Source organism: Microtus oregoni, unplaced genomic scaffold (assembly GCF_018167655.1).
Source record: "Microtus oregoni isolate MIOR12 unplaced genomic scaffold, Mior012 000028F_ref0000031, whole genome shotgun sequence".
NCBI classification, from domain to species: Eukaryota; Metazoa; Chordata; class Mammalia; order Rodentia; family Cricetidae; genus Microtus; species Microtus oregoni.
Window position 1 is genome coordinate 3,355,605 of NW_024543087.1, and position 27,857 is coordinate 3,383,461.

At 46.9% G+C, this 27,857-nt stretch overlaps 1 protein-coding gene across 2 annotated transcripts; it reads right to left on the reverse strand.

Annotated features, from left to right (window-relative positions):
- Positions 1-100: 100 nt before the first annotated feature.
- Positions 101-27,857, reverse strand: Ctnnb1 (catenin beta 1). 2 transcript variants are annotated; one of them, XM_041677129.1, is made up of 15 exons: positions 27,657-27,857; positions 10,747-10,807; positions 10,223-10,450; positions 9,841-10,094; positions 9,502-9,740; positions 9,222-9,423; positions 7,612-7,756; positions 5,188-5,291; positions 4,772-5,110; positions 4,453-4,611; positions 3,279-3,398; positions 2,840-2,990; positions 2,633-2,754; positions 1,924-1,984; positions 101-1,320 (listed from the first exon to the last, which is right to left on the reverse strand). In XM_041677129.1, exons 2-15 carry the CDS (start codon positions 10,757-10,759, stop codon positions 1,112-1,114), a joined length of 2,346 nt encoding a protein of 781 aa, XP_041533063.1. In that variant the 5' UTR covers positions 10,760-10,807; positions 27,657-27,857; the 3' UTR covers positions 101-1,111. The 2 variants fall into 2 exon arrangements, with proteins under 2 accessions (XP_041533063.1, XP_041533064.1); XM_041677130.1 differs by lacking the exon at positions 27,657-27,857 and adding an exon at positions 24,889-24,939.

The following is a 27,857-nucleotide window of genomic DNA, read 5'->3' on the forward strand; positions in this document are numbered from 1 at the left end:
ACATTGCTAATGGATGCTGAACCCTGACAGCCTGGGCACCTTGATGGCTCGTACCACATCCCTCACCATCCATCTCAGGACAAACCACAGGACACAAGCGAATGAATTAAAAGTTTAATTCTGAACCATTTTATAACCGTTTCTCTTGAAGCATTGGATCACAGCAGGTTACAACAACTTTGGGATAAAAGGCAACTGGTAAACTGTCCAAAACAAGGCTCAAATAACACCTCTTACTGATGGACCCTACCGCACGTATCCCCGATAAAGTTTTTGTTCAAAAACATGAAATAGATCCACCTGCTTATTTTAAGCATATTAAAAAGGAAACTAACCGGACCATTTCTATCTGTCTATTTATACAAAAGGCTACACAATGTTACACGTCTCCAGATTACGATTAGCGTGATTATGAATTAGTGTTCTACACCATTACTCAGTTCTTAGAAATCAGAAATCGCTGTAGCAGGTTCACTAGAACATAACACTACGAGACTTAAAACTAACGGTTACTGCAGAAAATGAAAGCTACTTCAAAGCAAGCAAAGTCAGTACCATTACAGATATTAAAAAAAAAAAACAAAACAAAAAAACCAGCAAGGCTAGGGTTTGATAACGCCATCGTGTGATCCATTCTTGTGCACTCTTCACTGCGTGAGTCACTCCCAAATCCATTTGTATCATTACTCCTCGACCAAAAAGGACCACAACAAAAAGTTGACTTCGACTGTTCCCATAGGAAACTCAGTTGGTTAGTGTGTCAGGCACTTTCTGAGATACCAGCCCACCCCTCGAGCCCTCTCAGCAACTCTACAGGCCAATCACAATGCAAGTTCAGACAATACAGCTGTATAGAGAGAAAGGCTGCTATTAATGTTGAAGACAGCAAATGTTACTCGTCTGAGTTTAACGCTGCAAAAGCTGTGGCAAAAACATCAAAGTGAGAAACTTCCACACACGAACATCTCCTTCCAAGGTCTGTGTCTGTTTTGTGGCAGATTTACAAACAGGTCTAAAACCATCCCACCCCACCAAGTCTTTCTGAAGTTCTGTAGGCAGAGTAGTGTTCCACCCACACTGGCTTTTACAAGCTGCTTACCTAAAGGACGATTTACAGGTCAGTATCAAACCAGGCCAGCTGATTGCTGTCACCTGGGGGCAGCCCATCCATCAGGTCCTGGGCATGTCCCAGATCTGGCAGCCCATCAACTGGATAGTCAGCACCAGGGTGGTGGCCACCCATCTCATGCTCCATCATAGGGTCCATCCCCAAGGCATCCTGGCCATATCCACCAGAGTGGAAAGAACGGTAACTGGGATCTGGAAGAGAGGAAAGACAGGTTAACCGTGGTCAGGGCATTTTACCAGGAACTAGTCTCCTAAGTAATTACACAACACCAGGCCTCACAACAGCTCCAGAGCCCACCACACACCACAGCAGTCTGCCTTCAATACAACATTTGCCCTGGCAGAGTATGAGGCAGCAGGTTACTGTGCCTGGCTGCCTCAGGAGACGGAGGAAGCCTACCTGGCATGCAAACTGCCTATCTCAGGTGAGAAGCCAGGGCTCCAGCAGTTCCCGGGGTAAAGCTTCAGGGATGGGGTGATGGCAGCGGCACTTTATGGGGCTCAAATCTGGACCAACTATCAATCACCCACCCCTGACACTCCCGTCTCCAGTCAAAGGTACGATGACAGACTGTTTAATCAAAGAGGAAAAGTCAGGGGATAGAAAGGGCTGGCAGGAGGAGCATCTAACTGCAGCATGCCACAGCCACAGCCACAGCCAAGCTCCTGTGCTCCACTAAGACACTGCTGTTGACTCTGAAATTCAGGGACCACCTCAAGTGCAGCTACCACTTCCTCCACTCCAGGCTCCCAGGTAAGTGGGCCAGCCTTGGGGATCAATGCTTTACAACATACCATCCTGGCGATATCCAAGGGCTTCTCCCTGGGCACCAATGTCCAGTCCAAGATCAGCAGTCTAAATGGGTACAGGGCAGAATATAAATTTCCAAAACCACACTTGAATATTTATAAACATAAGATCAAAAGACAAAGAATGCAAACTGCACATAGCATTAAAATGTTCACCAATTCATTCTAAAAACAGCCATGCCGTTCCAGAACTAGAGAACAGCAGTCAACAGAGATGGCTCTGACGCTGAGTGGGCAGTGGCTGGAATAGCAAAGGCATCAATTCGGGAACAGGTTTGGGATGTAGGTGGGGCAAATCGAGGGCTCAGGTCAGAACATGCCTACTGAACACCCATCTCACACATTACTCACTGTTTGGAACCCAAGACTGCACTCAACAAACACCACCCACTGGGACTGTGCACCCTAGTTGGGACTAAAGGGTGTCTAAAATGTACTTCTAGAGAAGTTTACCAGAAACCATGATTCAAATAACTCTGAGGGCGAATTAACAACACATTCAAGGAGAAAGTATATGTAAAGTAGAAAAGCAGACTGTTGTAAACACAGAATTGATAAACTGACTCCCAACCAAGTGCTCAGCAGACTCTTTCCTTGCAGCCCTTCTCATGTGTGTTACTCTGAGGCCCGAGAGAGACGGCTTGCAGACACCGCAGAACAAGCACTGGTTGCTGAGTAGGCCCCGCTTGCCTACCTCATTCCAAGCCATCGGCTCTGTCCTGAAGAGGGAACTGGTCAGCTCTACCGAAAGCCGTTTCTTGTAATCCTGTGGCTTGTCCTCAGACATCCGGAACAAAACAGCGGCTGCATAGGTTGCTGGGAAAGGAAGAGAAAGCGGCCCTTCAGGACAGGCCCAGCAACAGCGCACAGGGCTAATGGGCTAGGAGGCTCCTCTACTCACCCACGCCTTCGTTCCTAGAGTGGAGTAATTCTGTCAGGGGAGCTGTGGCTCCCTCAGCTTCAATGGCTTCTGCAGCCTCCTTGTCCTGAGCAAGTTCACAGAGGACCCCAGCAGCTACTCTTTGGATATTTTCAATGGGGGAATAAAGCAACTATGGAGAAAGCACAGAAACAAGACCCAATTAATCCCAAAATAAAACAAGGCCTGTGCCCAAATGTACAAAGTTGCACACTGTGGGGTGTCAGGAGCACCCACTCGGCTGTGTTACATGTCTGTGTTCACACAATAGGTTCTCAGCCATGACCCTGTTCTTTGGAGGCTGTGCTCTGCCCCTCCCTCCTGAGGCTCTAGTCCCAACGCTCCTAAAAAGGAAGGTCTCCAATTCTCTCAATTTTTAGGAACAAAAAGTCTGAAAGGCTCCCATCTGAAGTCAACACACCTGCACAAACAGTGGAATGGTATTGAGTCCTCGTATTACAATTCGGTTGTGAACATCCCGAGCGAGGATGTGGAGAGCTCCGGTACACCCTTCCACGATCTCTTCCATGCGGACGCCCTCCTAGGAGAAAAGCCATCAACAAGCTGGTACTCTGAGCAGCAGTCGCTACTCTGGTCACACAGTCTCCTAAGGTCCTCAGAGCTTGCCCAGTGCTCAGGACGGAGGGTTCCCGCACACTGGGTATCATTCTGATGGCAGCAGGCCTTCTCCCTGCACAGGGCCAGCAGTCCTCCTGTGCTCTGTGGCTTCTACATCTGCAGGTTCAACTAACCACAGACTGATCAAATGTAGCAGCAGGAAAGCCTGTACCTGTGCCAAGAGCAGTCTGCCTTGAGCAACTCATTCTCTCTTCTCATGCACCCTACAGGGTTAGCATGACCCAAGGGCAAACATAGGCACAATATAAATACCAAGAAGTTTTGCACAGGAGACTTGAGCTTCTGCAGATACAAACGCACAGACATTGAGGGACAATGTGTGTTCAGCTTTCCCGTCCTTTAAACTCCTAAGCCAGCACACTTACTGCATGGAAGAGCACAACCACGCTGGGTACGCTGCAGTGAATGTGGGTCACCCTGATGGCTCGTCCCTTGTGCCACTCTATTTTTTCACATGTGTCTGGTGACAACTTTACTCCAGGAGAATGGCCACTGCTGGCACCTCCCAAGCCTACTCAGGCAGCACTGGGCTGAGTACTTTCTTCCTAACCTAGGACTGAGTTATATTACGACTCTGCGACTTTTATAGTCAACTGGATTTCTGTGAGAACACAAATTTCCTTAGACTGTAGGTGGCACCTCAAGTATGAGGCCATCCTATGGAGAAAGGAAATCCACAGAACTGCAGTATGGGTTCTAAAACCTGTTGTGGGAGGCTTTCTCCTCTCTGTATTCTGATGTGGTGGGAAGAAACTAAGAATTGGATTCAGATGCGGCTGTGGCAGATTCCCTACACGGGTACAGGCACTCAAGGCCTAATCCCCGTGTTCCCCTCTCTTTTCTCTGGAAACCAATGAAACAGTATTTTTCAGGGCGGGGGTGGAGGCAGCATATGTATATTATGCATTCACGCACACACACCTCCAAACAACCAAGTGTCATGAAGATTTCCCTACCACAAACTGCTGCTGTGTTCCACCCATGGAGGTGCGCCGCTGGGTGTCCTGATGAGCTCGAACAAGCAGCTGAACTAGTCGTGGAATGGCACCCTGCTCCCGCAAAGGTGCGTGATTTGCTGGGCAAAGGGCAAGGTTTCGAATCAATCCAACAGTCGCCTACACAAAGGGAGAATTGGTGTACAACACAACCAAATCACAGGCAGCACCGAGTACACAAACACTTGGGAACCCCACCACCCCGCTCTACTCTGAGCCAACCATACCAACCGGCAATCCCAAGTTAAAATCTCTATGCCCAGCAGTGCAGACAGGTTACCTTGATCAGAGGCCAGTGGGACGGTGGGTGCAGGAGCTTAACCACCACAGGTAGCCCATAATGAAGACGGACAGCATTCTGGGCCATCTCCGCTTCCTGATGCCGACTGGTCAGATGACGAAGAGCACAGATGGCAGGCTCAGTAATGTCCTCCCTGTCACCAGCACGAAGGACAGTACGCACAAGAGCCTCTATACCACCCACTTGGCACACCATCATCTTGTTTTTGTAATTATTGCAAGTGAGGTTAGAGAGAATTCCAGCTGCACAGGTGACCACATTTATGTCATCTGAGCCCAGAAGCTGCACTAGAGTCCCAAGCAGACCTTCCATCCCTTCCTGTGGAGATAAAAACATGCTGAGTTCAGGGCTCATGGAGACCCGAGCACCAAGGCAGCAATGTCTGCACAACGTACCTGTTTAGTTGCAGCATCTGAAAGATTTCTAAGAGTCCACAGACAGTTCTGAACAAGTCGCTGACTCGGATCTGTTAGGTGAAGTCCTAGTGCCTGCATCCCACCTACAAAGTTAGACAAAGCAATGGCTCTCAGCTAGGTGTGCCTGTCAGCCCTTACAGAGAGTGTCCCCTAAGGACTTTTTCCCACTCTACCCTGCCAGTGACAACTTCTGTCAAATAGCTGCTATTTCCTTCTATCTTTAATGAAAACAGCGTCACCATTTCTGTCTGTCACTTGTATAGCCATTTCCAGAATAACCCTCAGCAGCAGGCTCGGTTCTGAGCTGCAGATGGAGCGGTGCAGAGGCCATGGCCGGCAGTCACAAACAGTATGCTACAGAAGAAAGCACTGCAATCCCCAACAGTCATTAAGTTGCCATCAAGCCATGAAGCACGAATATAGACACTCTGGGCTTGCACTGCAGTAGCCCAAGACAGTCAGGACTGCCTAAGCCCGAGTTTAAGGACAGCCTGGGCAACACAGCGACAGCCCATACAAAAAGTCACTTGAAACACAACCCAGGTTCACGTTTCTTGTTTGGGTCTTTATCCTGACAGCCCTTGCATAGCACCCGCCTTCACCTGAAATCACTTCTGAACAATGAGACAGGTTCTCACCTCCTTGTCCACCTCCTCAAATCTGGCAAACACCTAGTTTACCTTTCCTCATGATAAAGATGCCTTCCTCACAGCTTACCCTAGCTGCGGGCAGTGACCTGTGTTGAGGCTGAAGCTCTGCCTTTCTTAAATGGCTGACCACTCTCCCCAAGACTTCCTCCCTTCCCTTTATACAACTATTAACTTAGAAAGCGCATCTTGCCCCAGATGTTCTTCCAAGACTCTGAGACACCCTCTCCTTTCCTGTCATAAACTCAGGCAACTTCTAGCTCTTAGCCTGGCTTTCCTGTCATTCTAATCCACCCTTTGAGCCGTCTGCTAATCTTTCTGTCATTCTGATTCGTTACTTCCTTTAATTATTTTATTAACAAATTGGCAAACCCTGACAGTTCCACTTAACCTGCACAATGCCAAAGTTCTTGCCAAAGGCAACTTCTCAGCGGTTTGCTCCTGGAGCCTCATCACTGCTCCACAAGACCCAAGGACTTACATCTGCTGTGTGTCTAAAGCTAGGCTGTTTCCTTTAGTGGTGTTCACTGCCTCAGTTATCAACCTTGCGGACCTTTCAAATCTTCTCTCACCCAACCTTCCAAAGGGAGCCAAGCACTCTCTACACATGTAGCGTCCAAGCAGCAGCAACAAAACACACGCGTCATCCCTGTGCCACAGGGCCAGCAGCGCACCTACTGCGCATACTGCATTTAGGCCAGCACTCTGCGTCCTCTAAAGACACAGCCCCCAATACCCCTCCTTCCTACCCAAAGAGCATCTAACCTCTCTGTCTCACAGGGAAACAACAAGGTTGCTGTTCCTCCTCCCCACTGAGTTATCGTCCAGGCCTCCTCAGACACTGTCGTTGCTATGCACTGTTCACGTCTGTCCTAATACACATCTCTGTTCTATTCCGAGACAAAGCCTTGCTAAGTATCCCAAGCAGTCCTAGAACTCTTGACCCTCTTGCCCCTGGCTGAGTACTGCACTATAGGCTCATCTCCACAAGACTGAGCACATGAACCAGTTCTCTACCGCGCTACAATATACATGGTATGGGGTCAGATTACACTGCTTAGAATATTTTAGGTGCTAAGTATATTCAAGATAGACAAATCAGAATAATGGGGGGGGGGGGGGTCCTTAAAAGGCTTCCATGCACGTTTCCAATTACTCCAGTACCTGTAGACTTTTATCAATCTACAAACATATGTTTGAACAAGTCTTCTTCTAGGAGTGTCTCTAGGAAAACTGACTGATAATCCCCTTTGCCTGTCTTTCCCAAGCCCATGGTCTCACTGTTAGCAGCTACCTCAGTAACCCCTCCACACCCTAAATCCAGAAGTGCCCCCACAAGCAAACAGACGGGCGCTGCCCCACTGTGCTTCATCCTCAGCACTGCCTTCCACACAAGGTCGCCATCATCTTCCTCTCCACTCAGGGTCTGAAGCTTGGCTCAACAGCCTACGCAGATGCTCTTAGGCACTTACTGAAGGAAGCCAGAACAAGAGGCTCAAGTACAAACCACATATTTTCTTCTATCACCAAGTACACAACAACATAAATTACCATATGCAAGCTGTCCCATTAAAATAAAAAAACAAAACAAAACAGGGAATAGCAAGAACCATTTTTTTTTTAATCTTAGAACCTCTGCTCACAGAGAACTAACAAGAAATCACAAAAACTTCAGTAACCCCAGGACAAGCAAGTACTGTTTTAAGCATGGACTTGGTTGTTCCCCAGGGAATAATCCAAGCACGTGTGTACTCACCGGCTTCTACAATAGCTGGCTTGTTGCTGGAGCAGACAGACAGCACCTTCAGCACTCTGCTTGTGGTCCACAGAAGCTTCTCATAGGTATACGTCCTCATTATATTTACTAAGGCTTGGGGTCCACCACTGGCCAGAATGATCAGCTAGAAAGATGTAAACCATTACTCAGAACATTCCAGAAATGCTGGCAAGCAGCCCCCTCACCATGTTACTGTGCCATGTACAACTTTCAGCCAGCTCCATTCAAGGACCCTAAGATCCAGTGGCTCCTCTGCTGCAGCACTCTGTGCAACCCAGGCTCGCCAACTCGGGCCGGGGAAACGGCGTGGGAGAATTGTCTGTATTCTGTCAATCATGTTTTAAATAAACGCTGATTGGCCAGGCAGGAAGTATAGGCGGAAAAACCAGACAGTAAAAATAATACAATGAGAACAGGAGAATTCTGGGAAGGAGGAAGCTGATTCCTCCCACTCCTGCCCAGACCACCTAAGCAGCAGGATGTGATCTGCCCCACTGAAAAAGGTACTGAGTCACATGGCTAACATAGATCAGAATAATGGGTTAATATAAGCTACAAGAGCTAGTAAGTAGCCTGATCTAATGGGCCAATCAGTTTTATAACTTATAGAGATCTCTGTGTGATTTTCTTTGGGGCTTGCCGGCTGTGGGGTACCGGGTGGGACAGAAACCTCCAACAAGCCAGCCCCTCAATGTTACAAACCTGGGTTCAATTCCCAGCACCCACAACTCTGTTATGTCCAGTTCCAGTGGACCCAACAGCCCCTCCCGAAGACATACATGCAGGCAAAACACCAATGCACATAAAATAAAAATAAATCATTAGAAAAAAGAATACATCAACTCTGGCTACCTCCCCACACTGAACATAAAGGAAAAGAACAGGAAAAGCAACCATGTCTGCTTGTAGCTGTAGTGAAAGTTCTGTCAGAACAGCCAGTTGAAAACATAGCCTCTGATCTTGATCTTCATGCTGTTCACCTTCACAGGAACACTGCAGAATGACCACTCCCTCACCCTTCAGTCCTCTGCTCACTTCCACAGCAGATTTTACTTCATACCCATGCTCATACTCTGCAACCCAGTTACATCTCCTGGACTTTGGTATGCCCAACAAAGCCTTGCAAGATCTACCCAGCCAATCTACATATAGTCTTATCCCAAAACTTTATCAAACAGTGTCTTCCTTCCTTCCTGTCTCGAGACAGGGTTTCTCTGTAGCTTTGGAGCCTGTCCTGGAACTTGTTCTTGTAGACTAGGCTGGCCTCAAACTCACAGAGATGTACCTTGCCTCTGCCTCCCGAGTGCTGGGGTCCTCCCTCCTCTTCAGGACTCTCACCTAGAAAACCCCTCACTTCCTTTCAGAGATCTTCACAAGGCCCTCAGTGTTCCTTCTGTGTTCCCAGCTCCTCTTTTTCTATTATTTCAGGGTACCTGCTGCCCAAGTATAAGAACTCAGGAGACAGCACAGCACCGTACAGAGACAGTTACAGGAAATGGATGCACACAAACAGCAGGCACAAGAGTCTGAGCGCCTGTGTGCTGACTCGGTGGCCCCGTGCTCTGTGGCAACAGCTCTCATTACTTTACCTTGCTCTCTTGATTGCCGTAAGCTAAGATCTGCAGGCAGTCTGTTGTAATAGCCAAGAATTTCACGTTTGTTTTATTGAGCAAAGCAACCATTTTCTGCAGCCCACCGGCTAGGCGCACAGCCATTTTAGCACCTTCCTGATGTAGAAGGAGGTTGTGCAGCGTTGTGATAGCGTAGAACAGTACGGAATCCACTGGTGATCTGAGAAGAGAACCTCTGTCAGTCACACTGGCACCTTTCTACTTCCTACCTTCTAGTTCTACAGCCACACTTTCTTACCCAAGCATTTTCACCAGAGCAGGAATGCCTCCAGATTTAAAGATGGCCAACAAGCCCTCACGATGGTGAGAAAGGTTGTGTAAAGTCCCAGCAGTACAACGAGCCGTTTCTACATCATTTGTGTTCTGCATGGTGCGTACAATAGCAGACACCATCTGAGGAGAGCGCATGATGGCATGTCTGGAAGCTTCCTTTTTGGAAAGCTGATGGACCATAACAGCAGCCTTATTAACTACCACCTAGAAGACAGGGGATCAAGAAGCACCATTAGTTTCCAAATACTGACGTGGGGCAGTTTCTCTCAGAGTAAACGAGAAAGCAAACTGTGTAACCGCTTACCTGGTCTTCATCATTTAGCAGTTTTGTCAGCTCAGGAATTGCACGTGTGGCAAGTTCTGCATCATCCTGGTAGTTAATCAAATTAACAACTGCGTGCTTCAGCATCTGTGACGGTTCCGCCAAGCGCTGGACATTAGTGGGATGAGCAGCGTCAAACTGTGTAGAAGGAATCTGCATGCCCTCGTCTAGAGTCTCAGGGAACATGGCAGCTCGTACCCTCTGAGCCCGAGTCATGGCGTACTGCCCATCAATATCTGGGAACGGTAAATGCACGTGAGACACCACTGTCCTCAGAGTGAGGCAGTGCCCCACCTTTCCTCCACTCCTCATTCCTCTGTCTAAGCCATCATACATCCGTGCTAAACACACAAATGCTTTTTACCAGCTACTTGCTCTTGAGTGAAGGACTGGGAAAAGCCTTGCTCCCACTCATAGAGGACTTGGGAGGTGTCCACATCTTCTTCCTCAGGATTACCCTTGCCACTCAGGGAAGGCGCTGTGGTGGTGGCACCAGAATGGATTCCAGAATCTAGGTAGGACTGCTGTTGCCAGTGACTAACAGCAGCTTTTCTGTCTGGTTCCATGGCCATGTCCAGCTCCATCAGATCAGCTATAAAAACAGAACATGTTAGTGTACCGAAAACGCCATCTGAATAAGACACCTGCGGCAACAACCCACTGAATCCGTTTAGAAAGGAGATCAGAATGACAGCCAGTATGTGGTCCATGACTGAACAGGGGGTGACCTAATGGCACTCAGGTTTAAAATCATCCACTCAGACTGGATTCCCAGGGGGGTCTGGCAAGCAGGTGGGGCAAGGACGAGGAGCAGGGACTCCTAGGCAGACCCGCAGAGGCCATGAAGCCCCCCCCTGCAGTGGCCTGAGCTCTATGTGCATAACAAACCTTGAGCAGCCATTGTCCACGCAGCAGTGTCACAGCAGCCGCACACTGAACTTCAGATACCCTGGGGGGGGGGGGGGAATCAATCATTAAAATTTAAGCTTGATTTTAATTCAGGTGACTAAGATGCCTGCTACATGTGTTAGGCTATACCCCACCAACACAAACCAAAAGCCATCCTACTATGGGCTACACTGAGAACACAGGCCCTAAAGCCACAGCTATACCACCGGCCTTCTGAGTGAAGGCTATGTCTCAGCAGAAACAGACTGCAGACACACAAGGCACCAAAGGAGAATGAAATGGTCACTCTCCAATGAAAGACAGCAAAAGGAACACTATTTAAAATCCAACTACACTGCGAATTCCTGAAGGCTAAAGATGCTCAGACTGTGCTGGATGCCTCTGGAGGCAGTGGAGTTTTTAAAAAACACCAAATATTTATAAAATAAATCAGTTGTTTTTTTCTGATATAACACACTGATCAGAGTGGCTATTTATGCAATTTAAAAAGCAAAATTACTTTTCAAGCTACAGTTTGAAGCACAAATAGAAATACGCGTATCAATAAGATTTGTCTAAATTAAGCAATCATGTACACACCATGGCAACTGGTATGGCTGCCCCACGATCAACCAAGTATAACATTCCCCACAGGTAAATTGTGGTCTAAATTATGTCTGCACTTTGGTTTTACTGTACAATATTCAAGAAAAATACAAAATCACCAAGAATAAAATGGAAGCTTAAGGCTCATGGCCCCTAAGTACTCTATGAACAGATTTCCATCACCAATGTCTGTCCCAAGCGGTTCATCTTGCACTAGAGCTAACATAATGCAGTTCGTCTCGTGTTTTTTCTCCACCCCGCAGAAAAGAATAACAGAGGACTTATAAACTAACACCGAGTGTGCAGAGACAGGAAGGACCCTGGGGATGACTGCATTCTTAATTCATGCAGAGATGATTTTCAATGTTTAATGAATCTAAGTTGGAAACTTCACATTGGTGACCTTTTTTTTTTTTTTCCTCTAAGTAGAAGGAGACACACTGACTTTTCCCTTTGTCTTCCGAGAACTTTTATACTCTGCAGCCCAGGTGGGCATTTCTTCTGCCTTGGCCTCTTGAGTACTGGGGCCACATCTGGGTTTCATCACTCTTCTGAGGCTAAAGTGGGTAAACTCAAGTTGGATCCTCGCTTCATGCTCCAGACAAACTGACACTTAGGGTGTCAATAAGGGGGCCCTCTCCCTCAAGAATCTTGTACCCCACTGGACAGTGATAACCTACATCTTTAGTCCCAGCACTTGGGATGCAGAGGCAGGCAGATCTCTGTGAGTCTGAGGCCAGCCTAGTCTACAGAATGAGTTCCAGGATACCCAGGGCTATACAAATAAACTATCTTGAAAAACTAAAAAACTAAAGGGGAAAAAAAAATCCTTATATGTGGTAGGGCACAGCAACTTTCCAACTTGAGCCAAAAAACAAGCCTACTCCTCAATGTGGAGATATTTGTTCACCTGAGGTAGGGCTGCCAGCCCTCAGGAAGCCGCAGCCCCAATGCAGCCTTTCAGAGGGAGACTTGAACCCAGTCTAGGACTAGCTCCTCAGCTGGCCAGCATAAACAGGCCTGGAGAGCAGGTTGTACACCTGCCTGTTTGCCCCTTATGCTGCACAACCCACACCTTCCTCCTGGGGAACCTGTGTCGATGCAGAGCACCGTTTATAATAATGTTACGGGGGAAAGTGAGTTCATGCTCTGAACTCACAGTATCTGCATATGCTGGAGTCCTGAGTACAACACACATTTAGCACAGAGTACCAGCACCTAAAAAAACATCCATGCACCATCCATGAAAACCACCTTCCTCCTCACAGCAACCATGGAGAGGAAAAACAGGAGCAAAGGGGCATCAGGTAAGTAGCAACCTGCAGGCTAAAGCCTTTTCTACAGATAGAAACAAAACTATAAGAATTCTTAGCATTATCCACCAAAAGAAACTGATGAGTTCACCCTGCTCTGAGATGAGGAAAGTGGGGCAGCCTTGTCCCAAGGAAACTTTTCCTCATCAGAGACTTCAGGCCAAGGGCTGGCTCTCTTCCAACACTCCCTGCCAATTATTAAGGAACCAACCTCAAGTTCCCGATAATCAATGCTTTCTATCTGCCGCTGTGGGAGACTCTTCAACATCAAAGGAAAAGCATAAGAAAAGCAAACTCAGCAGAAACAGACAGTGCTCTTAAAATGGGTAAGTCGATGCCATAAACAGTTAACCTAATATCCCCATAAAACTTGGAACAACAACAACAAAAAAAAATCAAGCTAAATATTAACCAAAGTCGTAAAATACTCCTAAAACACTGCATGTAAAGACCTCAAATATAACAAAGAAAGGGTGACGGATGAAGGAACTCAGGCATTTCAGCAAGAATCACAAGACAATGAGGAGAAGCAGCCTAATCACCCAAGAAGGTGCTAGAGACCTCTGAAATGTCTGCAACCTCTGACGAGGTGCACGTTGGGCTCGCTCCTTCTCTTGCATCTTCCCACCCAGGCTAAGGAGCCTGCATCCACATCTATCTCTGGTTTGTTTCTTCTTTCTACTTTACTTTTCCAATTACCTAGCAATGCAAAGATCACCCGACTTTGAACTATCTATAAATGCCTCTTGTAGAAATAGTATAGATCTATGCTAAAATTATTCTCCAAGTTCCCATCAGAATAAAATTATTCACCTTGTAATGAATTATTATAACTGTGGATAACATCACTGCACAAAGCATATACATTATAAAACAGTTTTAACATGGGCAGTTCATGTCAACAATTCATTTTTCACAGTGTACTAGAACAAACCCAGTGAATTGAAGATAATCTGCTCTGATTCCAGAACGTCCTAACCTCTGGGCTCATCTTCAGGTCGCAGAGAGCTCTTTAGTAAAATGTGCACACCTGAGAGCACCAGTCCCGCACTGAAGTCACAGCTCCAGTTCCCTCTCTGCTCATCCTCTTCGGCTGTATATTCTAGAAGGAATCCTCAAGTGCCCTGAATGAAATGTCCTGAACTATAGCACACAAATGGCTAAGAAACAAAAAGACTGACAAGGAGATCAGGCTATCATCACCAATGACTGTAGACACCCCCAGCCACAGTGATATGCTCAATAAGTGTTTCTTTGGCCAGTTCTATAACATTAATCCTGCAGTTAATGACACTTTGTATTATATAAATTTTACTGCCAAGTATTTTTTCAAATAAAAATCCCGCATGACAACCATTGTAAAACTTCAGTGAGCTGGGTGGTGGTGGTGCACACCTTTAATTCAAGCACTGGGGAGGCACACTGGCAGGCGGATCTCTGAGTTGGAGGTTAGCCTGGTCTACAGAATGAGTTCCAAGGCAGTCAAGGATATACAGACAAACCATATCTCAAAAAAACAAAACAAAACAAAAAACAAACAAACAAAAAAAACCCACAAAAACTGCAGTGAATGACCATAGTAGAATCTTGGCTTCAATTCTTGAATATTTAGTCCTTCCTCACTTGCCTGTTATACCAGGACACAAAATAAATATCTTAACATAGAAGACGTTTTCTTAACTAATTCTAATGACAGAAATGTAGTGGCACCGTGGATTTTTTTAAAAGGATAAAAGGACATCCAAGCCCTTTTTGATTAATTATCAATTATTATTGATGAATATCAATCAACATGGCTCCAAAACAGGACAGAATATAAGCTAATACCAAGTCCACCAGAGGCAGTGTAGAAGCTGTCCACTTACCAGGGCCCTGTCATGACCAACTGAGGTCCCAGACTGCTCTAGCAGCTATCCCTGCCTACTCACCCCGCCCTGCAGCACTGCTACAGGATGTTGTAGCTCAGGCTGTTTGATTGAAACCTAAACTCTTGTTCTGTCTTGTCTGTATCACAAGTCTGCGTTGCCAGGTTTCTAATGCAGCACTTTATTTTTACGGAGCACACATATGCACTAACTACACCTAAGAAGTTCTTTGAATACACTCGTTTAGGATGGCTGTTCATATACTTCAACTTTACAACTCTTAACTTTGCATTTATTGCCGGCGTCACCAATGACTACAAGATACCACTAGCCCTTAAGACCATAAAAAATGTCAAATGGTCTTTCACAGACATCACCAAGAGCATGGTATTATTAAAAAAGCAGATATGGGCAGGCAAGATGGCTCAGTAGATAAAGGTACTTGCCACCAAGCCCAGCAACCTGAGTTCCATCTCCAGGGCCCACCAACTGACCTAAGAGTGTCTTTGATGCCCATCACACAGATGCAGGCACACAGACACAAATAAGAAAAAACATGCAATGAAATGCATTCTTTTAAAAACAGACACTAGCACAAGATGAAGCCAGTAAGCATTTCAGCATGGGGGGCAGGGCCCCCCTGGATCCCCAACCCAGAGCTGAGGAGCAGTCGGTGAGTGCTGGGACAGGGCGTGCGCAGAGTGTGAAGGCTGCATACCAGCTGCTTCAGCAAGGACAGAGAGAGTACAGTGCCAAGTCTTCAGCAGGCTTTAGGTTTCATTTTAAAAATCAGATACAGTAAACCGTTGTCAGTTGCAAAATGCTTATTAATCAGAGTAGTGAGTACATGGGCGCTGTCACAGTACTCTCTGTACCTTACATAAAACTATATGCAAAAACTAGCTATTAACATTTTAAATAAAAATTAAAGCCCAATCTCTGTACTTCTAAACTTTTAGAGGTCTTAAAATAGTGCCATCCTAAATGAAAATATCCAATTCTCCCAACTTTACAAGTGACTGCATGCTTAGATTTAAGAACTCCTGAGCACTTCTATGACCATTAAGTGGGTTTTATAATCTAGTAAAGTCTGAACAGAAAACTCAGCTTCAATGAAATAAAAGTGACTATTACAATTATATGCAAAAATTATTTTCCTTCAGCACAGAAATAATGTAATTATGAGTCCATCCTTGACAACATCAAGAGAAAGAAAGAAAACATGCAGGCAAGTGCACAGAAGTCTGTTTTCTGACTAGAAAAAGTACACGCCAGCTCTCTCTGATCTGGTTAGTTCCATGTACTCAAAACAAATTCTAGTCTGCTTTCTTTAAATCGCTTTACCTAACTCCTGAAGCTGATGCAGGGAAGCCACTCCAGCGCCTGCCCCGCCCTGCTCTGCTCTATGAGCTTCCTGAGCTCCCACAGTGGGCAGCTGGCATGGCCATGCTTTACGAAGCCAGGGTTTCCTCAGGCTTTACTTGCTCACATTTCTGCAGCACTAACAATTGGTTCTCATTTTCCTATGAACAAGACTATAGCAAAAGCAAACAATGCCCAAACAGAAACGGAGAGCCGGTCTTCCAGCCAGAAAGAGCTGGATGACCTGACCAGACACTAGGAAAACTGGCCTGTCATTCTAAAAGCCACCTTCACCTGTACATTACCCACATTCCATCAAACACCATTCAAAAGTAAAACTCAAACTAAAGCAGTTAGTAAGTGTGGGCTAAAATTGAAGCTTTAACAGAAAGCATAAAGGATGTATGCACACCCTCATCCATACACTCATTCTAGTTAAAATTCTGGGCAGTGGACCTCTACCTATATTGTAATTTTAAAGATAGAATACTGGAAACACGATTAAAGGCAAAAATCCATAGCACACAAAAAACAGGAAAAATGAATCCTTACACAATACACTGGAAAGAAGAACAAGAACCAGTATTTCAAAGGAACAGTGGCGTAGGCAGTGAGGACAGGAGCCCACAGGGAAGGCCTTTGCCTGGTTCCGAGGACCAGTAGAAAGGCGATGGCAACCACACCCAAGCAGTCACTGAGCTCCCCCATCTATCATTTCCACCTTTTAAGTGAGAGCCTCATTTGTTAATGCTAAAGGACTTATCAGAGGCATTCCACCTGTGCAGTGGAACAGAAAACCCGTACACTGCACAGACAAAACTGAATAAATAATAATCTATGTGACATGGACTAGATATTCACCCACCCAAATTTTAAGTACCTTTTGTTACTGGTGTTACATCATCAAAGAGTCTTGGAAGTCAAGGTCATATAGCTAGTAACACCTCTATTTCTTTATTCAAGGATGCTTTCAGACAATATTTTACTCCCCTCCCCCACTTCTCCCTACCTAACAAGAGAAGTGAGAAGACTCTAAGAAATGCAGAGTCTCCACAGTGTGGTGTCAGGGAGGCTTCCCAAGGCAGATGAGGGCAGGGCAGAGCCCTCCAAAAGTGGACAAGAGATCCTTAGAATACGGTTGGTATGAAAATAGTACTAAATAGTGACCAATTTAACACAGGCAGAGATCTGTGAGCAGCCTGGGGATCAATAAAGATGCAGAATAAAATTCAAAGTGAACCAGGAACCACTGAGCCGTGAGTCAGAATTTCCCAAGTTCCTAGGGGCTGGGAGTCAGGAAGTTAGCTGAGCACATGGCAACCCACCACTCCCTCCACCCTAGACTCATGGGCCGGGAGACATAGGACAGAAAAGAAAGCAGGTAGACCAGGAAAGTGGTCACTGTGCCCAGTCAAGACTGAACTTCTCACACAACTCACACAGTCATTAAAGAATAAGAGACTATCCCACCAATTCTTTCAACATTATCAGGCATGCAAATGTTTTGCATATGACCTGCAGAATCAAGACAAATTTAAGACAGTGTCTTATGTGTGTGCACAGAGAGTAACTGTAATCAAAGTAGAATAAAATGATACTTGTCTAAGAATAAATGCTTACTAGCCAAGTGCTGAAATATAGTATTAAAGCCTAAGAGCAAGCAACCTACCAGATTCTGTGTAGATGCAGAAACCATTCTACTATCATACTTCAAAAGGCAAAACTGCTAAAAATGAAGTAAAAACTGTATTCTCTCTTGAGGGGAATCATCCTATTGATGTAACCAAGGATGGCCTTGAACTCTATGAGCTTCCCAAGTAATGAACTACTTCTTTCTTTTCAATCCTGGTCTATCTGTAGCCTGAGTCAAGTGTTCAGCTTTGTCAATTCAATCTTACTTCTTGCTTCTCCAGAGTTATACTGGTTAAGTCAAGTGAATATAGGGTCAGAACTTCAGATTAAGTAATCCTAAATCAATCACACTTGATTTCCTTGACACTAACTACAGCTGATCTATGGTCCAATGTTCCTGGGCTGTTCCATACTCCACAATGTGGCTCTAAACATGCCCAAGAAAGAGAACTCTGCATCTCAACTTGCCCTCCACATTCAGACGCAGGCAGTCAGTGGCAGAGCTCCAGAAGTAATGCAATGTTTTCCTTCCCCGTTTAAGAGAAATCTCCCTCCCTCCCCAGCACTTGTTACAAGTTTCTCTTCCCCATCAAACCAATCAGAACTCTGTTGCTGTACTCAGGGATCACTGGAGCGTCACCTTCAGTTCCTAATCCAAGTCTGCAAAGTGCTCAGCATATATTAAGTGCAACTATTCAATGGGCTAACGCGCTTCTCAAAAAATAAAAATGCTGCAGTCTCACTACTCAACCCGCTACTTTGTAAACCACACTAGACAGCCCCACCACAGAGGTGGCTGTGCACTCAACTTCATTTCCACCTCTGCACTTTCCACACATCACAAGATGCTGTACTTCTGGTCTCGTCCAGACAACACTGTTCTTCATTCAGCTCCAGCCTCACAAAACAGGAGCAAGCAGGAGGCACATGCTCGTCCCAAAGACAACCGTAAGTGAATTATCTTTTGATTAAACAGACAAAGCTAAAACATGAAGAAATTAACAGAAAGAGTTTTTAATTTTGAGTTGCTTAATAGGTTACCAAAAAGGTCATCTCTTAGTTGTTTTCATGTGAACTTTCAAAGAAGGTTGTGTGAACAACGGGACAAAATGATCTATGAAAGCCATAGTTTTATTTGTGAAAAAATATTTCATTAGGCCATCAAGACCAGTACGTGAGAAAAAAGAACTGAGGTCCAATATATTTAAGACTTTTAAACTCCCTGAAGACCATAGATTTGCAAGTGTGTTCAAGTGTACCCACCCACACTAGTGGACCCATCTTGTGCTTGCTAACAAAGAACTGCCATAGCCAGGAGGAGCTGACACAGGGCCCTGGCATGGCACTTTTTAAAAAGTGTAACATGGAATGTTGGTGTTCAAACTCTTAAGGAATAGTAAACAAACCCCAGAGCACAAACTTCACAGATAACATTAGGTAGCAATAATCAAGGTTAAAAGCACAGAAAGGACCCCTGCCTACAGCCTCATCAAGCCATGTGATGTTTCACTGTCTGGTCCGCTTCCAGAATAGCAAACCTTACAGCTGTGAAGGTTCCTGATATTTAGAGTATTACAGAGATGCAAGATTTTACTAAGAATGCAAATGTATTTTATTATTTTAATACAAAGAACTTCAAGGAATGGCCCCCCATCTTTGTTTGTGAGCCCCAAAACACAACAGTAAATGAGCCGTTTGTTACCTGGAGCTACATTATGAATACCCCACTGGTGTTTTATTTTCTCAATTTGCCATATTGTTATATAAAAGGAACACAGTTTCAAGACACAAACATCACAAATTTAGCGTACAGATTTCCTTCATTTATTCAGCAACCATTTCAGCAGCCACCACCCGCTAGAATGCTAACAGGTTCTGGGGACGGTCCCACTGAAGAGCTGCCAGAGGCCTTGCCGCTGGGACCAGGACTCAGGAAAGAGGCAGCACGAAGGAAAACTCATTGACCTGTGGACCACCCAGCACACACAGGATAGGGCTCCAACACCCTTTAAGAACCACACCGTGAGCTCAGTGGTTTCATCTGAAAAGAGGGGGTGGAATGCACAAAGTGAGGCTGACCACAGCTCAATCACAGACTGTTCTCCAGCCCTCAGCAGGCTTGTTTGCTGGACAAGTGGTCTCATAGTTTTCTTCTTTTAGACAGGGTCTCACTGTGTAACCAAGAGCTCACTTATATAGCCTGGCTTGCCTGTGCCCTCATCCCCATCCCAGGTGCTGGTTCTCAGCATCGTGATAGAGCAGCTTATTCTTGCTATACCTGGAAACCCTGTAAGAAAGAGACAGCAGCCAAGCAGGTACAGCAGTAACAGGCCAGGGCACTGCAGCAGCAGGACAGGCCCAGGGCTCTGTCAGAGGAATGGAGGATGAGGACTAGAGCTCCAGGATTGGGACCCGTCTGGGAGGAAAATGGGTCCCATCCATCTAAAGCTGCTACCTGTGGCTATGGGTACCAAAGCTTACATCTGAAGACTCTAGTTTTTCAGTCTGCAGCCACACTGTGGCAACTAAAGCTGCTAAGAAAGCACAAACACAGTCCCTGCACCACAGGTCCCATTCTATAGTGCAATGCTAGAAGCAAGAAAACACAAATGTTGACCAACCAACAAGACCAAGACTAAAGCACAGCCACTGTCTGATCTTAAGCAAGAGTCAAGGTAGTGTGAACTGGACAGGGGCCAACAGTGTGCATTATGCACAGACCTCACATCTGTGAGGAGCACTAGATGTAAAAGGGGGGAGGGCAAATCCACAAGTCCCTGTGACCTACACAAAACAGAAGGGCCTGTAAGGGCGAAAACAAAGCAGTACGTACTGCCTTACAGGCCATTATCAAACCAAATAAGGGAGGGTGACATATACTTTTTTTCAGAAGAGGGTCAACAATGAGAAGGGTTTGACACCAACCTGAATGAGACTCGAGGCAGACGTGTGATCCGCACAGGAGCCTGAGTTACTGCCGACCTGAGCTAAAGTCCCGGTTTTTGCACAGGAGTGGCAGCACCCCTGCTGCAGCACTGAGGGGAACAGATATAGAAGGATATCCAGCAGGGGAAGCTAAAAGGCCTTCGCACAGTGAAAGCCAAGACTGAGGTGCCGGGGCTACGCCAAGAAAATGAATCAATGCTGGATATACTAGAGAAAAAAGGACACGATTTGGAGAGATTTAGACACAAAAAGCCGCAGTTACAGCCCAGTAAGTTGGGGTCACTTCCCAATTCACTGCATAGGCTGCTTCTTATAAATGCACCATGGTGGAAACCGAGGCGTACAATTGCAAATCAGTGTCTATTTAAGCTGGACAGTGAGCATGAACTAAACAGGGAGGCTCAAGGACTGACCCTTCAGCTCAGTCACACCATCACAGGTCAGAGAAGAGAGCAAGAGCCAAGGGTTGCCAGTCAAGAATGGAGAAGGCTTGCCCAGGTGCGGCGAAAACACCCAAAACACCCAAAACAACTACAGCAACTGGGCTAATGCTACAATAACTGAAAAGAGGCCCCAAATGCCTAACAAAGTATCACTAGTGCGAGTGAAAAAAGGGGGGGGGGGGGGACACACATGAATGGTATAAATCACAGCATGTCTGTCTGTAGACAGTAAGAGCCAGACAGGCCTCGGGAAAGCACCGGCGTGCAGGACAGAGAATGGTGAGCCCGTGGGCTTGCTCCGGCCACATCCCGAACAATTACCAGAGTTTATCCTAAGGTGAGAGGACAGTCACAGGGAGTCCATGGATGTTCTTCCAATTATTCATCACTCCCCCCTCCCCACACACACACACTGTTAAATGGACCCATGATGCAACGGATAAGGCTGTGGGTTCCAGCTGCCTCTAGTTGAGGAGAAAGAGCAGGTATCAAACAGTCTCTTCATAGAGCCTTCAGAGAAATTTCACAGAGCAGCATGTGCTGGGATAGAATGGCAATAAGGGAAAACCCAGGGCCCTTCAGCACTAGGGCAGAGCATTAGTCAAGCACCCCTTCAGAAGCTCTCCCTACTTCCTCAGCCTCCACAGTGCTAGGAGTACAAAAGTGAACCACCACTCTAGGCAAAAATCTGCTTCCACCATTTTCTTAAATATAACGTTGGCAGTGAACTTCAGGGCTTTACTGGGCAGCAGCACCACCATCTGGACAGCCATTATTCGCCCTCCAAAGTACCTGCTGCTCTTCTGGTATTCCTGGACTTCCAACTGCAACTTCCAAGATGAGAAAAGGATCAGACAATGTCTGGAGCTCTGCTTTAGGACCCACAATTAAAACTAGGTAATAAAGGTCTCTAGCAGGTCATTATCAGACATGGAATCACAAAGTGGCTGGGCTAAAATCCTAAATTAAAATAATAAGACATTAAACTTATCTGTTTAAAAAGATAAATTAGCACACTGTCCCCTAATAACGCACTTCTATTTCTGCATCTAAATGAACCTTATGGCATCTGCTGCTGTAAAGTCTTTCCACTGGTACAAAAACAAAGTTTTACACAGCATTCATTAAAAAAAAAATGCTCACCTGTGATGTACTGTTCGTTTACAGCAGTCCATTCAGAATCTGAAGGCAAACTCAGCTCTACACCCTTGTCCCCCCTAGTTCTGCACTGCATGGCTCTTCACCTGCTTATTCTGTATTAAGAAAATGCTAGACAAAGTTTGCAGCCACCACCCTGCAATGTAACCAGTTCATACTCTAACCTAAATTTAAGATCTTCAAACTGTACTCCCAAGAAATCTCGCAGTGAACTCCGTTCCTTGCATTTTATGCAGCCGGTGCCCATAAGTACACATTCATTTAGAGGTATGCACCACCCACCCCTTCAGCTACTGGAAAGCCTGGCCCTAACTCCAGCTTTTTTACTCTTCCTTCCTCTTCAGACCAACAGTCAAATTTGCTGACCACAGATAACATGAAGATTTAAGAACATACTCAGGGGTTATAAATCAGTTTTTCAAAACTGTTAAACATATCTGTTATACATCTGCTTTAATAATAAAATCAATCTAGAAATTGAGTTAAATCTCAAGAAAAAACAGAAGAAAAAATGGGAAATGCTTGAGACAGTTCTCACAGAATCTAGATCAGTGGCTCTCAACCTGTGGATCGCAACCCGAGTAGACCACTGTCTATTACTATCACGATAAGAAATTGAACATAACAGCCACCTTCTGAACCAATGCTGATAAACCAGAACTAGGAAACTTCTGGAATACCACAAGACACTAGCCAGGCACAGTGTTGGTGCATGCAATCCCAGCACCCCAGAACCTGTTCCAGGCCAACCTGGAACACACAGGGAGACCCTGTCTCAGGAAAGCAAACAAACCCTCTCCAGCAGCTCCACAAAGAAACACAGGCCCATGGGATGGGTTAGATGCCTGGGACTGAGAGTTCAGGAAAGATGCAAAGACCCATGTTGCACAAAGTCACAGCTGCGGCACTATATTCAGGAGGTATTTTGTTATGTTTTGAGATGGCCTCATTATGGGCTCACAAGAATCCTTCCCCTGCTGAGCTCAGCCTTCTGTGCTGGAGTGTATGCTGTGACACAGCACGCTCTACATGATGCTTCTGAAGACCAGCTCAATTTTTTTTAGTCCAGCCAGAACCTGCCATTTAAACAAAGACCACTTTACAAACTTGGAGTCAAAATCAGGCTAGCAGTAAAAGACTGAACCAATACAATTACCTTGCCCGCCTAAACCAGATGACCAAAATTAACATACTACCAAATTAAACATACTCAGCTAACCTCCAGGTCAACACTGTTTCTACCTAAGTTTGAAATTAGCCTACTATTACATTCAGCTTGGCGGCTCAGGCTTCTAGTGAAACCAGGAAATGGCTTAAATAAGGTGAGTGTGGTGGACTTTGTCCAGCGTTTAGGAGCCTCAAGACCACCATGAAGAGAACTGCTTCTCAAAGATCTATGACTCATTCACCTGGAGAGCTGGCCAGGTTTCCAGTACCAGGAGTTTCTCTTCTTGTTGAACCAGTCTTAATTAAGACCAATGAGAGAGTTGCTGGTTACCCCAAAGTATGCAATTCCACTACTGAACCCCTAGGGCTTATCATGCAATGGTCGTCACTGTCGTGGTTCGAAGGCATCACATCACAGCTGTGCAGAACTACTGGCTGCCTCCCTCTTTTGTAAACCTGTCCTCTGGGCCCTGGTCTGAAGTGCATGGCACCTTTAGCAATAAGAACTTACCCTCTACCTCTTGGGAACAACCAAGGGTAATAGCAATAGGTGTATGTTTTGGGAATCTACTGGAAGTGAGCTGGCCAACCACTCAAAAGAGAGTTTCTCATGCCTAATATTGGTTTTTTTTTGTTAGATAAGTCTTTGGCTCCAGATGAGAAAATTGTACATAAACTATATATATATGTATTTATATAATTATGTGTATTATACATTTTTAGGTAGATAGTTAATAGTACATGGACATGCTAAAGTGGGCCTGGGGGTAGACCATGAGGACTTAACCCTATACACAGGGGACTACAGGCAACTGTCGAATGCTGATAGTAGGAGTCTTCCCTAGAGAAAAGCTCCCCAATTAATTAGCCAATACCAAACAGGCAGCCCTGAAAACATTACACAGACTAAGCAGGTTGTAGTTAGGAATATATGTGCGCCTGTATGTGTATCTACCAATGAAAAAAATTGGCCAGGAATTTCAGTGAGAGCAAGAGAGATATGGAGCAAGGAAGGGGAAAGAGAAATGAGATTTCAAAAATATAAAAGCAATAACAAAAGTCACACTCAAATGTGACAATACTCCCTTACAGCAAGAAACCTGGAGTTCCAAAGGCTAAGTGATCACCAGCTGTCTCTACACAGTCGACACTATTTTATTTCAGCCAGATTCTGGAAAGCAGAATCCAAAAACAAAATCTAAACTCTCAAGAATCCTTGTAAACTAACCATTTCGCTTCAAAAACCAATGCTTCACACCCTTGTAACTAACCAGACTGATCTGAAACAGTATTTTCAGAAGCAATGCTACTAAGAGAAGTGCTGACCTCTACCCCAGGAGTGGAGAGGAAGGTCTGAAGGTGCAGACAAAGCCTTCCAGCCAACCAGCGTTGTCCTCAGCTCACAGGCAGGAACCACACTCACCTTACAGCTGACAAATCCCGAAAGAGCTTTTTTTCTCCAGTAAATCAGCAGTGTGGCTTTTACCCCCTTGAGCACCTGAGCCCTGGTTTCTCACACTGTAGCACAGCGCCCTTAACACTGCCGTACTGACTGCCTGTTCTCTCGCCAAGCACCAGCCATGCTCTCACGCCAGCCTCTTACCTGGGAGTCCTGCACAACTGTTCCCCCACAGAATCACCCATACAAACCTGCGGGAGTAAGTGGAAAAGCAACCTGCGTCCTGTCCACCCGAGGGCGCTCCACATGACCACAAGCACTGCTGCCTCAACTGAAAACTGGGAAGAGAGGGAAGAGACACCACAAGCAAGTTCAAAAAAGGTGGCTAGGCCCTAAGATAGTGTATTTCCTCTTAAAATCCTTTCTCCCCAAGGAAGAATATATGCATTCTTCCAGAGATTCACCAGCAGATAAATCCAGGTTCCTAGTCTCAAGAAAAGCTCAGCCTTAAATACAAAGGAAACTTTCTTAGGTAAATAGGAAATAAAGACCTTTCTCCAGAGGATTAAGAACTTTTGATTCACTTTCAATCGACACAAATCACTTTTCATTTTGTAAAAGCACAAGTTGGTACTTATTTCACCCTGTTAGCTCATTATGGACTACACCCTCTGTCTGCCACCGCTGAACCTCAAGGCCTGAGTGACTATTCTGCAAGCTGTGTCCTCTCAGAGAGGACAGAGGCTGCCTCCTCAGGCCTGGCACCAAAGCATCTGCTCTAAACATTGGTCAACAGAAAGGGGCCACGAAAGAAAGGAAGAAAGAAGAAGTTACCATCTGTAAGGTTTTGAACAGTTTATCAGGCAGGCATCTGACCGAGCAAAAGCACACCTAGGCAGTCAGTGGAAGGCCCAGACCACTCCCTCACCTAAGCACTGAGATTCTCATTCGACTCCGTCTTCGCTGCCCACTTACTGCTTACAAGTGTGCCGATCAAGCTTCCCACCCCCAGTGTGCACAGGCTCTATCTCTGCCCTGCATTCACCACCAGCATCTCTGGGCACACATTTAAGAAACGTGTCTCCTTGTCAACCACCTTGGCGGTGGCATTCACAAAATGGTGCCGAAGCACAATTTCTATTCCCCTCATCATTACAGCTGGGGACATTTAATACCCAATGTACACTCGTCAGGCCAGTGGTTCTCAACCTGGGTGTCGAAGGACCCTTTCACAGGGTTTACCTAAGACCACCGGAAAACAGGTATTCACTACGATTCATAACAGTAGCAAAATTACAGTTATGAAACAACAACGAGCTTTTCTGGTTGGGGCCACAATTGTAATAAAGGGTCGCAGCATTAGGAAGGCTGAGAAGCGCTGCTCTCAACAAGTCTACCAGATAGTATTTCCTGACACCTGCGCCTGGTGAACCGCTTCCCTATTGGAGGCTGGTCCTCCGACTGTGAGGTCCAGAAGGACTCTGTCCCAGGCAAGCTAAGCTTTCCAGACAGCCTGCTTGCTCAAGGACTTCTGCCTGGGAGGATCTGGCGCTAGCTACTCCTAGAGAAAGACTTTTGCAAGCTTCCTACTTCCCCACCACCAATTGTCCAGGCTCAGCCTTCAGGACAAAGGTTGTTAGGTCTCAGAATGACTATCCCCAGCACGGTCACCAATGTTGTCTGATGCTTGAGAAAGGGCGCTCTCAAACCTGGAAGGCACTTCTTTTAAATTTGGGGGATTTCTGAATATTTAAAGGTAAAAGTGAACTAAATGTAACAGCGGCCTTAATTAAAATAAAGTTTGGGCCAAACACATGGAAATACAAAATAAGCCTAAGCGACGTTAAATTAGAAACCAAAAGAGCAAGCTGTATTCCCTCTTTGCCGGGATGAGGGAGTGCTCCGAGACGGCAGCAAGCCACAAGTAAATAGCGAAATGGCTTCCTAAATCCCAGACAAAACGCTTCACAACTTGGCCATGTGAAAAACAGGAGGCAGACTTTCATCAAAGGCAAAGCAGCCGTCTCTCGAGCTTGCTGTCTGGTCTAAGCCACCATTATTCACGGCACAAAGCTCTCGTTTCACTAAAACCACTCCTCGATTTCCTCTCGCCGACCTCCGCATACCAGCGGCCCAGCCACTCTCCATTCAGCGCTCAGGCCCGGGGGGAGGGGAGCCCACAGATGTCTGGAGACCCGAGCCCGAGACAAAGCTGTCCCGCAGCCCGGCGGCGCAGCGGAGCGGGCCTGGGGCGTCCAGCTCGGGAGCGTCCGTCCCAAGTCCGGTCCCCGAACACAACACTCGGAACGAGTCGGACCGCTCGCTCGCTCGCACGGCCTGGCGGTCTGCGCCCAGGAAAAGCACACTCGGAGCGGACCCCGCACTAAGTGGCTCGCGTTCTGACTACAGAGGAGCCCCCTCCCCCTACCCCCGGCTTCCGAATTCTGCGCACCCCCCACCAGGAGTGGTCGTCGCTCGCCCACGACCCCCCCCCATTCCCGCCGGGGTCTCGGCCCCGCCGCGACCGACCCCACGCGAGTTCAGGACGCGCCGTCCTCCGAGGACACGCTCCTGACTCCTCCCGCCCGCTGCACCCAAGAGTTTGGCGACTCCACGGCTTTAAAGTTGTTTGGATTCAAACTCACACAGTCAGGTCGTTGCGAGAAGAGAGAGAGAGAAAGATCTAGCTATACGTTCTCCACGACGAGAGGAGGCGACGCGCGCCAGTCCGGCGTCCCCTGTGCGCGGGGGCGGCCCGCACCCCCGTAGTCCGCGGGCCTCGGAGGCGGAGCCCCCGCCCACCCCGCCCCCCACCCCGCCCGCTGCAGCCCCAGCCGGGACGCGAACCGCGGTCCCCAACCCCCCACGGCGGCCAGCCACCCGTACGGGATCCCGGCGCGCGCCCGCCCGGCCCCGGCCCCGGCTCCGGCCCCGCGCGCCCCCGTGGCCTCCCACCGCCCACCCGGCCCGCGAAGTTTCCCGCTGGCGCGGTTCGAGCCGGCCGTCCGCGGGGCCGCACCTCAGGGCCGCCCGCGCGCTGTTCCCCCTGCGGCCGTGCGCTCTCCCTCGGCCTCCTCGAGCTGACGGCTCGGCGCCCACGGTGCTCCGTCTCCGCCTCCCCGGGCTGCCCGGCTGCGCAGGGCAAGAGCTGACGCGGCCGCCACCGAGCGAGGGCTTAAGATGGCGCCGCACAAGGAGCAATTTATAAGCGGCGAGGTAC

Coding starts and splice junctions, on each gene's coding strand:
- Ctnnb1 (XM_041677129.1), bottom strand. Junction 2,755..2,839: donor CTCTAGGAACGAAGGCGTGG/GTGAGTAGAGGA, acceptor TTCCTTTCCCAG/CAACCTATGCAGCCGCTGTT. Junction 1,321..1,923: donor CCTTGGATATCGCCAGGATG/GTATGTTGTAAA, acceptor CCTCTCTTCCAG/ATCCCAGTTACCGTTCTTTC.